General features: G+C 37.7%; 1 protein-coding gene across 1 annotated transcript in view; it reads left to right on the top strand.

The window, feature by feature from the left end:
• Cep112 (centrosomal protein 112) overlaps positions 1-14430 on the top strand; it is a 384852-nt gene that overhangs the window by 88110 nt on the left and 282312 nt on the right. The window contains 5 exon segments of the mRNA XM_021227128.2: positions 780-934; positions 1227-1356; positions 1993-2085; positions 3753-3812; positions 9731-9810. Of these exon segments, the coding sequence (XP_021082787.1) occupies positions 780-934; positions 1227-1356; positions 1993-2085; positions 3753-3812; positions 9731-9810 (518 nt within the window).

A 14430-nucleotide genomic window follows, 5' to 3' on the forward strand; every position in this document is an offset into this window, starting at 1 on the left:
TATTTGGGCTTTAAATGAAACCCTGACAAAGTGATGAATTCAAAATAATCTAAATACCAAATAATTTTTTTTATTTTTTAATTTATTTTTTGGTTTTTCAAGACAGGTTTTCTCTGTATTGTTTTGGAGGCTGTCGGTCCAGCCTGGCCTCGAACTCACAGAGATCTGCCTGCCTCTGCCTCCCAAGTGCTGGGATTAAAGGCGTGCGCCACCACCGCCCGGCCCTAAATACCAAATAATAAAGACGCGATTTATTTGAATGTTACTTTTGAATACTTTAGAAAAATAGAGAGTTGCTTTAAATGAAATAGAAAAATCATTACAGGTGAAAGGAATAAGAATTTATGGGATAAAATATTCTCATATACTTGCTAATCATGAATATGTGATCTGGCATTCCTGGCATTAATATATAGGGTTATGATTTCATTATGAAATATCATTATTAAACTGCGAGAGAAAAGGACAAATTTAAGCGATAATGTGGGGCATAGAGGGATTGTGGTCTGCCTGAGGAGTGGGACTTGTCTGTCTTCTCTCTCCCATGGGAAATTATCAGACTCAGAAAACATTCCATGAATGAGTGAATGGTTGGATATGTGTAAATATGCTGGTAATTTTATGGTACAAAGGTGATTTTTAGAAGATTTAGTTTAGAGATTTCTTTTTTACTAATATTGACTATGACTTATTTGTTCTTATTCTCATAGGCAGAGTGTTTACTGGCTCAAGCACGTGAAAAGCTAGTTAGAGACTTTCCTAATGACTTGTTCTTTCAGAACCACATGATCAAAGAACTGGAGGGCCGTGTACAGCAACTGACGGGGGAAGCAGAGAACAGCAACTTACAAAGGCAGAAATTGATTCAAGAAAAACTGGAGCTTGAGAGATGTTACCAGATGACCTGTAGTGAATTACAGGAACTAAAGACCAGGTAGTGCTGAGTCAGCTGTCTGTGGGTACCAGCACTGGCTGACTTTATAAATGGCTTCCAGAATCACACAGACTTTGTGCAGTAAATCTTAGGATGTTCCACCTATAGAGGATTGTTTACAAATTCCTAAAAAGTGTTTTAGAACATAATGTTTGAAACCAGTTGATGAAAATATGGACACTTACTTCATATGTTGAAAGATAATAAACTTGAATTTAGCTGATTAAGATATCCATTTTAGAAATTGGCTCCAAAGCTATGGAGAATCATCTTTTTTATCCTACTGTTTTAGGCGTAACATACTACATAAGGAGAAAGAACATCTTGCAAATGATTATGAGCAAAATGTGAAATTATTAAAAACCAAATACGATTCCGACATAAATCTCCTAAAACAAGAGCACGCGCTCTCTGCTTCTAAGGTATTGTATGTGGGGGCGGCCTGGTTTACATGAGTGTTCCGCTGTGAACAGCCATGAGAAGCCAATAATTTCCAACTGAAATTAGCCCCTTTGACATTTGCTTCTTGAAATCACAAGACTTCAGAGCATTTGCTGCTGTTTAGAACACCGGAAACACTAGTGTCTCCTAGTTCACAGGTCACCCAGTAGCTGGTTCTGCTAGACACAGCCCTGTTGAGCAGTAAGTTTTGAAGGAAGGCATTCTCAGAAATGCTTCCTGTGGCTACTCTGCACATATAGTGCTGTTGTTTTGAAATGTTTGTTCTATTCTATTCTTACTTATAAATTTCTAAAATTTTCTATAAAATTTTAATTCAGCGTTATATTTTCATAGCATTAGATACTATGCAGATTATAATTTACATTTTTACTTCAAAATATAAATTTTTGGCTCTAAATGGTATTCCAGTTTCTTCTCAGCTCACTGTCCCTCTTGCAGTATTCTTAAAGTAGATCTAAGTTTAATATTATGCTTAAAATATTTTTTTCAGATTTGTAGATAACTTAGATTCTGACTGAACTTTCAGGGGTAAAATGGTATGCTTTATGTCAGCCTTAAGTGTGGGATCTCTGCTCTGTGTTCTGCTACCCTCACAGACATCTGGTGTGATTGAAGAGTTAGAACAGAACATCTGTCAATTGAAACAGCAGGTCCAGGAGTCAGAACTCCAGAGGAAACAGCAAGCAAAAGTGAGTCTGCTTTAGCTAGATCCGTGCCCCAGTTCCTTTACTTTCTTGATCAGTGTCAGAAATGAGAGTCAATTAAAAAAGGAACTTACCCCTGAATGTGGTGTCAGTGAGGAGGCCTAGGTAATCTATGGGGCCTTAGGTATTTATCCCTGGTGTACAAATGCCACAATATGAGAGGCTCTCTCAGCCGGCACTCTTGAGGAAGGGCCTAGGCCCTGCCCTGGATGAAATGACAGTCACTGGAGATCCACCATGGAGGGCCTCACCCTCCCTGGGGATCAGAGTGGAGATTGGGTGGGGGCTGGGGGACCTGGTGAAGAGGGAGGGGGAGAAGAAGAGGGAGAGGAAGCTGGGATTGACATGTGAAACAAGCTTGTTTCTAACTTAAATTAAAAAAAAAAGGAACTTAGAAAAGTCCTGTGAAAGTAGCTATTTCTGATTGTATTCCTGACATTTTACCTCACAGATGAAGAGGCTAATGATTTGAAAGATTTGAAAGATCTCTTTTCTGAGGTTAGTTTAGAAATAAATAGAATAAGATCTTGAAATTTTCAGAAAAATAGATGAATTTGGAAATTCTAATATCAAGCAGGGGGACCAAAATGTATAAATATAAACCCTGAATATTTTCTCTGATATGAATGTAGTTCCTAGCCCATTATGTGTATATGTGTGTGTAGGAATGTGGGTAAAACCTAAAAAACAAGAAAGGATACCAAGGCATGGTAACGGTAGATGGAGTTGGGAAAAGGGCATATGGAACATGGAAGAGGAAAGGATATCGGGTGAGAACAGCAGGGACTATGAGTAGCAGAGCAATGGGGACAGTCTACCAAAATACTTTGTTCAAAATGCCACGATGATATCTAATGTGTTGTATGGCAATTTAAAATAAAATTATCAAAACATATTAAAATTAATGTATTAAATATAAATTAATATTTTAATATGTTAATATTTTCAAAGATTTATTTATTTTGTGTGCGTTGGTGTTTAACCTATATGTGTGTCTGTGTGAGGGTGTTGGATCCCCTGGAACTGGAGTTACAGACAATTGTGAGCTGCCATATGGGTGCTGGAAATTGAGTCTAGGTCCTCGAATAGGGCATATATTAAATTATATATATATATGTATTTATATTATTTGCTGTTCTTTCTACATCTTATTAGTGTAGTATCCCATCAAATTTTTGTTTGATGTAGAAAAATCTCTTTTGTAAGTATATTATTTTAGAAAAATTCTCCCTTTTAAGTTCTCAGATTCCATTGTCTTTCCTTCTCCCTTTCCCTTTTACTCACAGCGTTAATTTTGTCTCAAAGAGCATCAAGAATGAGGATAGCAAATAACTTCATAATTGTCATTGCCATCTTGCCTTAGTTGCTCTTTCCTAGTCTTACCTTAAAGGTCACAGTGACCCTTGTCCTTAAGGACAGCAACATCTTTATATAGCTAGGGTTTTATGTCTTGTAATGTAGAGTTGCTGATGTCCCTTTTGTGACTTAGAGAATTAGGTGCTTAGGTCTCTCTTAGTGAGCAAACAAATATCATGCAACACACTGAAGTAAAGTTTGACATCAAGTGCATCCATTGCTTTTATTGGGTCACTCATTTTATTAACTTTAAAGGTAATATAAAACATACTAAAATAAACATTTATCATTTACAGGAACAAGAAAATAAGTTTCAAATGGAGAGGAATCATTTAAAACACACCTATGAAAAAAAGGTAATATGTTTTATTTGAAATTATAAACATTTAAAATAAAAACTTGAACGGTTAAGGGGAGCTGATTTATTAAAGTAATAGTACTTTAGGCAGCATTATAGAGATTTGTGACTGACATTTCAGTTCTGAAATTGTTTTCTATTAGACTTGGAAAATAAAGGCAGTTGAAATAACAAAGGTTTTATTGATAGTTTTGTTATTACTTTTAATATTTGCCGAATGAATCCACATGTAAAATATACAGACAATAAAAAATGAGGTTTACCCTTCCATTAAAATATATATAAACTAAAGCTAGCCCTAGTATGTATTACAGCATTTTCAATCCATTTTGTAACACATCTTTTTTTGTCTACCTAGTTTTTCTATAGATACCCTTTAAGTGATTGGACAAAGCATCATCTTAGGCACTCTGCTGTCTAAGAGCTTAAAACATCCAAGAGATGTATAGGATAGAATGTGGTCATCATTAATAGAAAAGGATTTCTTCTGATGCATATCGATCTGTGTTTGTGTGCTTTCTATAATTGTAATTATTTTCTTATTCATTATAATTCAATGTAAGGTGTTTAGTATATTTTATATCTAAAAATATTATTTGAACAGGAAGAAGAAATAATGTTTTATTGAAGTATTTCAGTTACTATTGCTGAGAAATGCAGTTCCTTAAATATTTTGCTTACCAAAAAACAAGCAAACCTAGAAGTCTTCCCCACTGTGTGTAAGGTATTGGGTTGGTCTGGGTGTACTGTTCACCCATCGTGCCCTGTGAAGACCTCTGGCTTCTCTTCCATTATGAAACACCTTTCTGGCCTGTTGTTCTTTTGCTGTTTGTGCCAGCTTTTCTCTCATTTGCTGGCCTGTGGAACAGCATGGACTGGTGTTTAGGAACAAGGCACACCTTGAGAACTATGCCATAAAGAGACAGACCCAGATAACCTTTTCTTCTATTGTTTTCTTGAGTTTTTGGCCACGTAGTAAACTTAAGATTCTGCTATCAGCCTTTCACCCTGGTGAATAGATTAAAGGAAAGCAATATGAGAATAGGTTTTGTAACTGGAGCTTAGGACAAAAGCCCACATTGCAGCAGCTACAGAAGAAATGTGTTGTCATCTCCAACACACTGCAGAGCCAGGCAGTAGTGAAAAACAGAAAGGGGACTTAATCGGCGGAACAGGAAAAGTGGCCCAGCGACCCCACACCATCTTCTGGGAATAGACATGAGCTTTAGGTTTAAACAGAGACAGAATTATGGTTGGAGGCTAAGTGGTATGCATAGTTCAACAGTCCTGGGCCCTCTGTGGTCAGCATCTCAGCTCTAGTTCTGCAAGGGGATCTGAAGAAGTCTTTATTGCTTGAGGGAGCAAACTGACTCCTTGGAGAAGCTTGTTCATGCTCCAGGGATCTATTCTGCTAGACTACTGTTCTTGGAGTCAAGGTTCAGAACAATAACTGGAGACTGTTTAGCTCTTTTTGGGGTCTGGAACAAGGACAATGAAAAGCTGACAGTAAGATTCCTCAGTTACTCTTGTCCTTGTGCTTTTGGTTTGAAAGGTGCTAAGGTAAATTAGGTAGCACTGGATCCTAGACAGATTTGCCTAGAATAAGGACCCCTGACTGCTGCAGAGGTTAGTAAGTGACCTAAAGGAAGGGAGGCAGATGCAAAATGAAGATGGAGGGCCAGGCTTTCATGTTGCCTTCAATTGCCTTGTGAGCTCAAGTGGAGAGTCAATGCGTTTGTCAGGAATGGCAATGTCTAAGTGCCTGTTATAATTCCATTTTTATCAGTGATCTGCTGGTACCCCTGTTGTAGTTTACCCTGAAAGGAGACTAAAGCCTCTTTATTAGGCATGGTGACTACAGCTCTTCCCTTTCCAAGAGCTTTCAACTGACCTCACTTTTAAGTAAAATTACAAGAGTACACTTTGCTGTTCTGAATGTAAGCATGACTTGTTTAAAAACAACAATCTCTCGAAGAAAAAAAATTGTTCATATTGCAAATGTTAGGTATTGTTTATATTGAAAGAAAAGACTGCTCAGTGTGTCACTTTTTGTTTCACAATTAATTCCATAATCTGCCCTTTTAAATTGACATCTGTTCTTCTTTCTTTATTAAACCTGCTGTGATCGCAAGCCTTGAAGATTTGATGTCTTGTACCCCCTGAGGGGATATCCTTCTGACAGCTCAAGAGCTGACAGAAATCTCACATATGGACTGGACTGTGTAACTGGATAGCTAAATGGGATGTATAGGGCTTTTGTCTTGAGAGTGTTACAGGTGTGCACATTCAATAACTTTCCGTATAAAATGTGGTTCTGAATATCTGCTCAGAAGGAGGAAATGCCATCTGAATGACATTATTTCCTCATGCCAGTGGCAAGCAGCAGGATGGGAGCACACCATCCCACTTGTCTTTGAGGTGGAAGAAACAGCATCAGATGCTGTCCCTAATTTAAGCACACACATATTATCTCATGGTCTTTATTGATCTCTGGTGGCTGTTGCCTGCTCTTCAGATCTTTGAACATCAAACAAATAATAGGCCATAAAACTAAACGTCATTGTTTGATGAAGTGTCCTAATCTGTTAAATCAGGAAATGGCTAGAGTAAATGATTTTACTAGTAAGGAAACACCTGCCTCCTACAAATAACCTAGTGCTTGTTTTCCAAACAGGCACTGGGAGTAAAGAATGATGGTGCTGTTTACCCAGAGAGCAACACAGGCAGCTGCTCACATGCACAGGCCAAACCGTGCTAGACTTGACTTCCCTCCTAAAGTCATTGTCCTGACTGTTCACAATGTAATGTGAGTTCCAAACACACTAAAGTACAGTTTTTCCAGTGCTTAGCTTTCATGTGTACTTTGTATAATTACATGTAAATAATTTGAAAATGTTCCCAGCAGCTTTATATGTAAAGCATTAGATTGTGTATTTAACTGCTACTGACACAGTTATCTTTATAAGGATAGGTGCCTTTCCCAAAGTCAGAAAAAAAGAAATGAGATTGTGCTCACAGTATTTAATAAACTCATGCAATGACATCGCCCATATTTTTGATACCGGGCTATTGGTGATTAGCGTAGTTAAAGGGACAGTGCTGCTGTCCATCTGGTTGGCTTTGGGACCAGCCCCAGCTCCGTGCTCTTTGCTATGCTCAGTTTTATACTCCATTGTGATTCTTTATATTTATATTATATTTGGGGGATGAAATGGAGCATAAAACATATTTATCATATGTTCAATAAATGTGCTTGTGGCTGCTGAAATCAACTTACAGTTTGTTAGTAAACTAGGTGCCTTGACTACCTTAAATACTATAGTTCAGTATTAACTATATATTGAGGAAAGATTAGAAATAAATCTTATTAAATCTTACTCTACATTACTGTTGGGCAACATAACAATACTGTGCTATAAATAAATAAACATACAAATGAAAAAGAAGTAGAAATAAAAATAAAAGGTAGAGATTGGGCAGTAGCATCATCTTTATGTTGTTTCTTAGTTTTATGTGAAAACGATCTATATAATATTCCCAATATAGTCATCCATCAAATCAGTATGCATTAATTACTTGCATGGTATTTAATTATGTATTATCTTCAAATACTTGAAATATAAATAAAAATAAAGGTGTAACTAAGAAAAGGATCTCAAGCATGCAAAAAAAAATCTGTGGCGAGGAAACAAACACAGAACACCCTTTAATGACTTCTCTAGTTTGCGTCAGGGATGCTGGGCACTGAGTAACTTAAGTGAGAAACAGCTTAAGAGCTTGTGCAGCAGTGCCTGCCTTCTTGCCTAGAGGGGAGCCCTTCTTCCCCCACCCCCATTAGTTCCCTCTCCCTTCAGAAGTAGGATAGTCTTAGAAATGTTTCTATCAAGGTAAATGTGTCACACACTAGCCAGCATTGAGAAGTGGAAGCCCAGATCTGAACCAGGTTAAGATTGTGTAGAGAGTGATACAGAGCTCTTACAAAGACACAGGTTACTTGGCCTTCAGGGTTAGCTTTCTGAAAGGGCAAATGGCCTGTGTACTGTGTACATCTGACTGCTGTTCATAGTGACCTGGAGAAATCAAGAAATACTCTAGTGTTCAATGAAACATAGTAATTACAATTTTTAACACTGACTCAGCATTTCTTATGTTCTCGTACGAGAGCTTTACCTCAAGTAATTCTCCTTTGTCAGAGTACTTTGATATGGTTATTGTTGATCCCCATTCGGGACTGAGACACAGCATGCTAAATAACTTGAAAAGTGGGGATATGACCATTTAAACTCATAATTCTAGCTAGAGTTTCCAAAAAGAAAACCTTAAAGTTTGTTTATATTCCAATTTTACATGCTCAGTATATGTCAAGCATTGTATTTATATGTACCAGGAACCTATAAGAAGTGAGACAGCAACTGAAGTCTGAGTCTGGTAAATTGTGACCATTCTTCTCTTTTTTCCTATGTAAAGTAAAATAAATTTAGTGGTAAAGATGTTCAGGGTGCAGTGATTCTTCTCATCATAAGAAAAATAAATAGTATTTATGAGATATTTTAAGTTGATCACTGCAGTGCCAGGAAGGGGTGCTGTGCTGCTGATTCTCCTGGTCACGTCCGCCCTCCCAGCATGTGTAGTCTCCTCTACTTCTCAGCTCTGGCTTCACTTGGTGGTTGCATCATAGAAACTAGCAGAGGCTTTTTTGATATTATGAAAAATTGCCTCTCTGGTCTCACTGCTTTTAGTTACAAGAATATAGCTGATTTTACTAATTTATTTACCTTACACAAAGGGAAAAATTCAAGATGATTAGAAAAAGAAAGGCCAGAAAACTGTGGGATTTGTGTAAAATATGTCCCCAACCAAACTGGTTAAAAATAGCTAACTACTTTTGGTTAATTCCAATGGCTTTAGCGTGCATGGGTGTGGAGGGGAGGCAGTCTGTGTGTCTGTGTATGATTCTTGTCATTCCTTTCATCTCACTGTCCATCAGGTTCATGTTCAGTGCTATGGTGGTGTCTAGAAGGTTTGGAAGTGCTGCTTTCAAACACTGAGTAGAGAGTTTTCTTAGCACTTAGGAGGCTCTGGAGACTCAGAAGCCTCACTGCTGTGTGCATACAACTGCACTATCATTCACTTTTCCTTTTCTGCCCAGCTGCTCAAAAATTTCTTTTCTGTATTGTGATGTCCCTATAATGTTCACACGGAGTAGTCACACTTCATATTGGAATGTGTGAAGAGAATTTCTTTTCTGTACTATGATGTCCCTATAATGTTCTCACAGAGTAGTCACACTGCACATTTGAATGTGTGAAGAGAATTTTTCTTTAGCCTACTCAAAGGTTGCTACAGAGGCAATCATGATGGGCACTTTGTTCCAAACTTGGTAGATGGGTGCGCAAGTCATGCTTAGTAATGGCAGACTTCATAATAGCCCTCCTATATCTCATTAATATAGACACATTATTTGTTCTAGTCTTTTCAATCCTATGAAAATTCTTTCTTTTGTCAAAACTCTGATTGTTTTTTTGAGACAGGGTTTCTTTGTGTAATAGGTTGGCTGTCCTTGAATTAATTCTGTAAACCAGGCTGGCCTTGAACTCACAGAGATGCATTTGCCTCCCAAGTACTGGGATTAAAGGTGTGTGCCACCACTGCTGGGCCAAAACTATGATCTTTTAAAAATCAAAGTGATTGATGCATTTTTGAAGTTGATGTATGCAATTCATTTGTAAGTAAATCTAATTATTAGCTTTGAATTGAAAGGTTATATTAGATATAGAAGATTGAAATTATCCTATGGTTAAGCAGGTTTCTCTCATGAAATACCTAAATCTGAATTCTTACCCCAGTGGATCGAGATTGTTTCTTCATATCTGAGTGTCCTTGCCTTCCAGTGAGTTTCTTGTGCTCTCTCTGCAGGTTAATGAACTGCAGAATGAACTTGATAAGGAAAAAGAAGCTACTCAGAGGAAGATCCATAAATTTGAGGAAGCTCTGAAGTGAGTAAGACAAAGTCACAAAATATTTAATGTGGTAAAAATTGCTCTTCATTGGGACTGGAGAGATGGCTCAGTGGTTATGAGTATTAGTCTCTCTTCCTCAGGCCCTGGGTTCTATTCTCAACACCTACTTAGTAGCTGACAACTTCCTGTAACTTCAGTGCCAGAGCATTCCAAGCCCCTTATAGCCTCTGTGGATCCTGGATGCATGGATGCCCTGCCATACAAACAGGCAAAATGGCTGTGCACTGAAAATAAAAATAACACTATTAAAAAACAGACAAGTTACTCATGCTACACTGAAAGCCAAATTAACTAGATTGTGAGTGTCATGTTTCACAATAGCCTTGTAGGGTATTGCTTTGCATTGCGTTCTCATTGTGGATCTCTGTTTTCAGACTTAGTCTACTAGTTGATTTTTTTCTTAAACAGAAAAACCATTTCAGCTGTTTTTAAGTGATAGGAATGAGAGAAAATAGAACTTAGTGGTTTCAGATGCCCTCTTCCTCTTAAGTGGAAACACATTTTCACAAAATGAGATTTAGGTCTTAGGGCCTTTAGAATTCACTGTGCAGATTTTGTTGGGTAATAAAGTGTTTTAGTTGTTATGTTCACAAATGCATTACTACCTAAGCATTGTTTAGGAAGGGCTTTATCTCCTGACCCAATGCGTAAAGGTACATGACATTAAAGCTTGCCTTTCCCATCCACTTACTTAGGTTGAGTGAACTGTTTGACTGTCTTTGTTTTTTACTATGAAAGTTATAGCTGGAAAATACTGACTTACTTAATAAGTACGCCATTCTTAGCATACATCAGGCAGTGTAAGAAAACACATTCCCAGAGGACCTTGTACCATTTGGGAGGCTATTTAAGAAATTTGGCAGAACAGAGCAGAAGGAATTTTACTGGAGGAAGGTCAGTGTGGCACCTGATTCAAGGGATGCAAGGGAGGATGCGCTTGCCCGAGGTCAGTGTGCCTAGCTAATTTGTTTTCTTTCCTGAACCTCCAAACTTCAGGCATTTACAGAACTGCACCTAAGGACACCTCCCATCAAGCATCTTTGTTTCACATTCTTCCTGGGAATACTGCAGCCCAGCTCTTCCCCTTACTTTGTTTATTAGTAAGATACATTGGCTTACTTGGTAAACGAGCATCTTAGAATAATTTATGTACTATGACATCACAAGAAGTAATGTTTTTATCTACACAAGGACTTGTTGCTTATTTGTTCACATCATCTATGAACCAGATGCCATAAAGGGGATCAAAAGGCAAGCAATTATACTCATTAAACATTAAATTGTCATCTTGATTCATTACAAGACTAACACTCATCAAGGGCTTGAAAGGACCGTACCAAAATAACAAATTTTATTTAGAGTTAAAAGAAACTATTTTAGACTTTAAGTAAAATTCCCTGGTAGATTCGTGCCTGCCATCCCCTAGGTAGTCAGTGTCTTCCTGTTTGAACACTTGCCTGATGGTCTGAACAGTTTAGTACCCAGTATAGCAGCAATAACCAAGATGGAAAATAACAGAGGAAGTCATCATGAAGTCAGGACTCCAGAATAAATAACAGAAGCTGGCTATGTTCCAAATGGAGAATATTCCAAGGAGTGACTGTGAACTTCTGTTGTTCTAAAAATTGTGCTATTCCGTTGACCTAAGTATGATTTCATTTTGCAACCCTATGACTTCTCCCAAACTTTTTTCTTAAATAAATATGCATAAAGGTAGAAACAATCTTGTGTTTAGATTGTGGTGTTACGCCTTCATGTAGTTATCTTCCCTCAGTTCATTTAATAAGGGCTGTTTCTTATGCGCAGTTAAATGGATAGTTGAGGATGGCAGAGAAGGCAGAAGTATGTATGTAAGTTCATATTTGAGTATCTAACGAGTTTAGCATAATACCTAAAGGCCTGTCAGAGAGAAGGAGCTCTTTACCTGATTTCACAGACCATGGGGACATGGGAAGCTCTCCTGGGTGTTGATCTCTTCCTGTCTGGAGAACCTACCTGCCCTGGCCGGTCTCACTTCGTTTCCATCTGTGAGCTTACTCAGAATGATGTCTCCCCTTGCCACCTCACCTCTTCAGATACGCTCTTTTGTTTCTCTCTTGGAATTCCATCCCAGAATTTTGTAACCATGTAAATGTATTCTTGTTAATTAGAGTGCTATATAATGATTAAGATGCTAGTAAAGAGATGTGTGACATGAAGACTTGAAGGGCTGGGGAGTATATGAGATGATGCTGATCCTCTCTTCAAGCCATTGAAATGGCCAATTTAGTCTTTGGCTTCAAGTTCAACTTGATATTTCAAAGCTATTGCCATTGAAAAGGGACACTTTGGATTGCATATTAGTCACTTTTCTTGTCTCTGTCCAGGAAAGGAAAGGCCTATTGGCTCCTGGTTTTAGAGGTTCCTTCCATCATGTCAGGGAAGGTGTGGAAGAGCACAGTGGGTCACTTGATGGCAGGCGAGGAGGCAGAGATAAGTGTGTCTGTGCTCTGCTGGCTCCCCATTCACCACTTGTATTCTACAGGAGTCTCCAGCCACTGGGTTGGTGCTACTTGTGTTCAGCATGCATCTGCCCTGTTCTGCCAATCCTCTGGAGATGCCCACAAGTACTCTTCACCAGTCTTCTAGGTGATTCTCCATGCAGCAATGTTGATAATGAAGACTAGTCATCAGAGATTGCAATCAGTATTTCCCTTTGAATGTTAACTCTAGAGCACTCACTTACTTGTCCCTGCTTTTCCATTCTGTAGTCTCGTTCTCTATATGGTTTGGTCATTTTTCTTTCCTGTTTGATTTTAATTATAGAAAGTAGTTTTAATACTTTCATGTACCTAAGTTACCTGAAGCTGTAACTGTAAATGTCATGAATTGTATGTTTTTTTTATTTTTCAAATAAAGACTATAGGAAACTCAGTAGACTACACAACTAGAAAGTGATTGCATATAACAGAACAATTCAGTGTTACTGCTTGAACAATTAACATGGCAATACAATTGTTCCTTTTTTTTGAGCAGTTAAAATTTGTCAGCAAAGAAAGGAACTGGGCTTGATTCCCAGACCAAAAATAACTAGATAAATATAAGTAAATTAAAATCTCTCAGCAGATATAGATGGTAGGTTTACTTTATTTCCTTTTTATATTCCTGCATTTATTAAATCTGATGCTAAATTGTAGGAACTAAAAAGTAATAAGGTGTGGATTGAAGTTATGTAGAAACTTTCCCAAATTCCTTTCTTGCAGTAAAATTCAAAAGGTGACATGAAATATATTTATACTATTTTACCTCTTTGCATTTTTGAAAACCAAAACTGTATAGACAAGTTGTGTGATTCTCAATAATACTAGTAATGTAAAGTAGTAACTTATTTATCTCACAAATCTAAATGTGGAGCAAAAAAGCCTGGTACAAAACAGTTCATTCTATATGATCCTATTTATGCATAAGTAAAAAAGATAAAAGTCATGGTCTGAAGAAAAGAAGAATCATAATGTGACCAACATAAAATTGTATGCATACACGTGCATTTTTGTTGGACATAGTCCTCCATCAAACTTTTAATGTGTTGTCAGGAAAGACACAAATAGGAGAGTAGCCCTACAAGCAGACCCTGAATCTGGCAGAACTTGACTGTTCAGTGGTGTTTGTAGAGCAGCTGCAGTGAGTGAGAGCCCCAGGGAAGAATGAATGAAGGCCTTTCATTTCTTTTGCTCACCCAGCTCTTCTCTTGAATCTCAGTGTAACGAGAATTCCCATGCCCTTGAGAGCCCCAAATAAACACACAAGACTTATATTAATCATAAAATTGTTGGCCAATGGCTTGGGCTTCTTATTTACTAGCTCTGTCTTAATTATTAACCCATTTCTGTCTAAGTATTTCCAAATGGTCTTATCTTTCGGGAAAAGGGTCCGGACCTCTAACTCCTTTGGCGGCTCATATGGTGACTGTTAAGTGTCTCAGCAGAGAAGAGAGGAATTTCCTGTTTGTCCCTGCTTATATCCTGATTCTGCCCAGCTCCATCACACCTGTCTGTAGGTACTGACTTCCAGGCTTCTGTGGTTAGCTAGTGACAAGTTTCTGCCCAGCTATATCATTTCCTGTCTAGCCAATCAACCAATCAGCATTTTATTCATTGACCTGTAAAAGAAACATATATGAAGAAGAACATTCTCCACCCCTTCAGACGCTGAGAGCATACTTTCCATGAGCAACTTCATTCATTGAGAAGAACCTGACTCAAGTGTTCTAAGTCATGCATCTGCATGTTAACAAGGGCTGATTATAACTGAACAAGTGTTGCATGTAAAGAAACGATGTGAGACATTCTTTGTGGCTTACTTGACTAAATTTACAAACAAATATATATACACATGAACATTCACATATATAAAAATAGTCTTTCAAATAAAGGTTTCTGTTTTTAGCTTTCTTAAAAATGTCTATATTTTTCATATGTTAACCAACTTTTCTGGTAAAATTTCAGTTAGTGTGACTAAGCCTAAATGGGGTTATGAAGCAATTCAATTCAGAATGTTCTTGAATTATGTTTCTGTTTGAACTGTTTTGAAGCCTATTGTCAATGCTAGTAATAGTCA

The sequence above is a fragment of the Mesocricetus auratus genome, unplaced genomic scaffold, assembly GCF_017639785.1.
Source record: "Mesocricetus auratus isolate SY011 unplaced genomic scaffold, BCM_Maur_2.0 Super-Scaffold_100007, whole genome shotgun sequence".
NCBI classification, from domain to species: domain Eukaryota; kingdom Metazoa; phylum Chordata; class Mammalia; order Rodentia; family Cricetidae; genus Mesocricetus; species Mesocricetus auratus.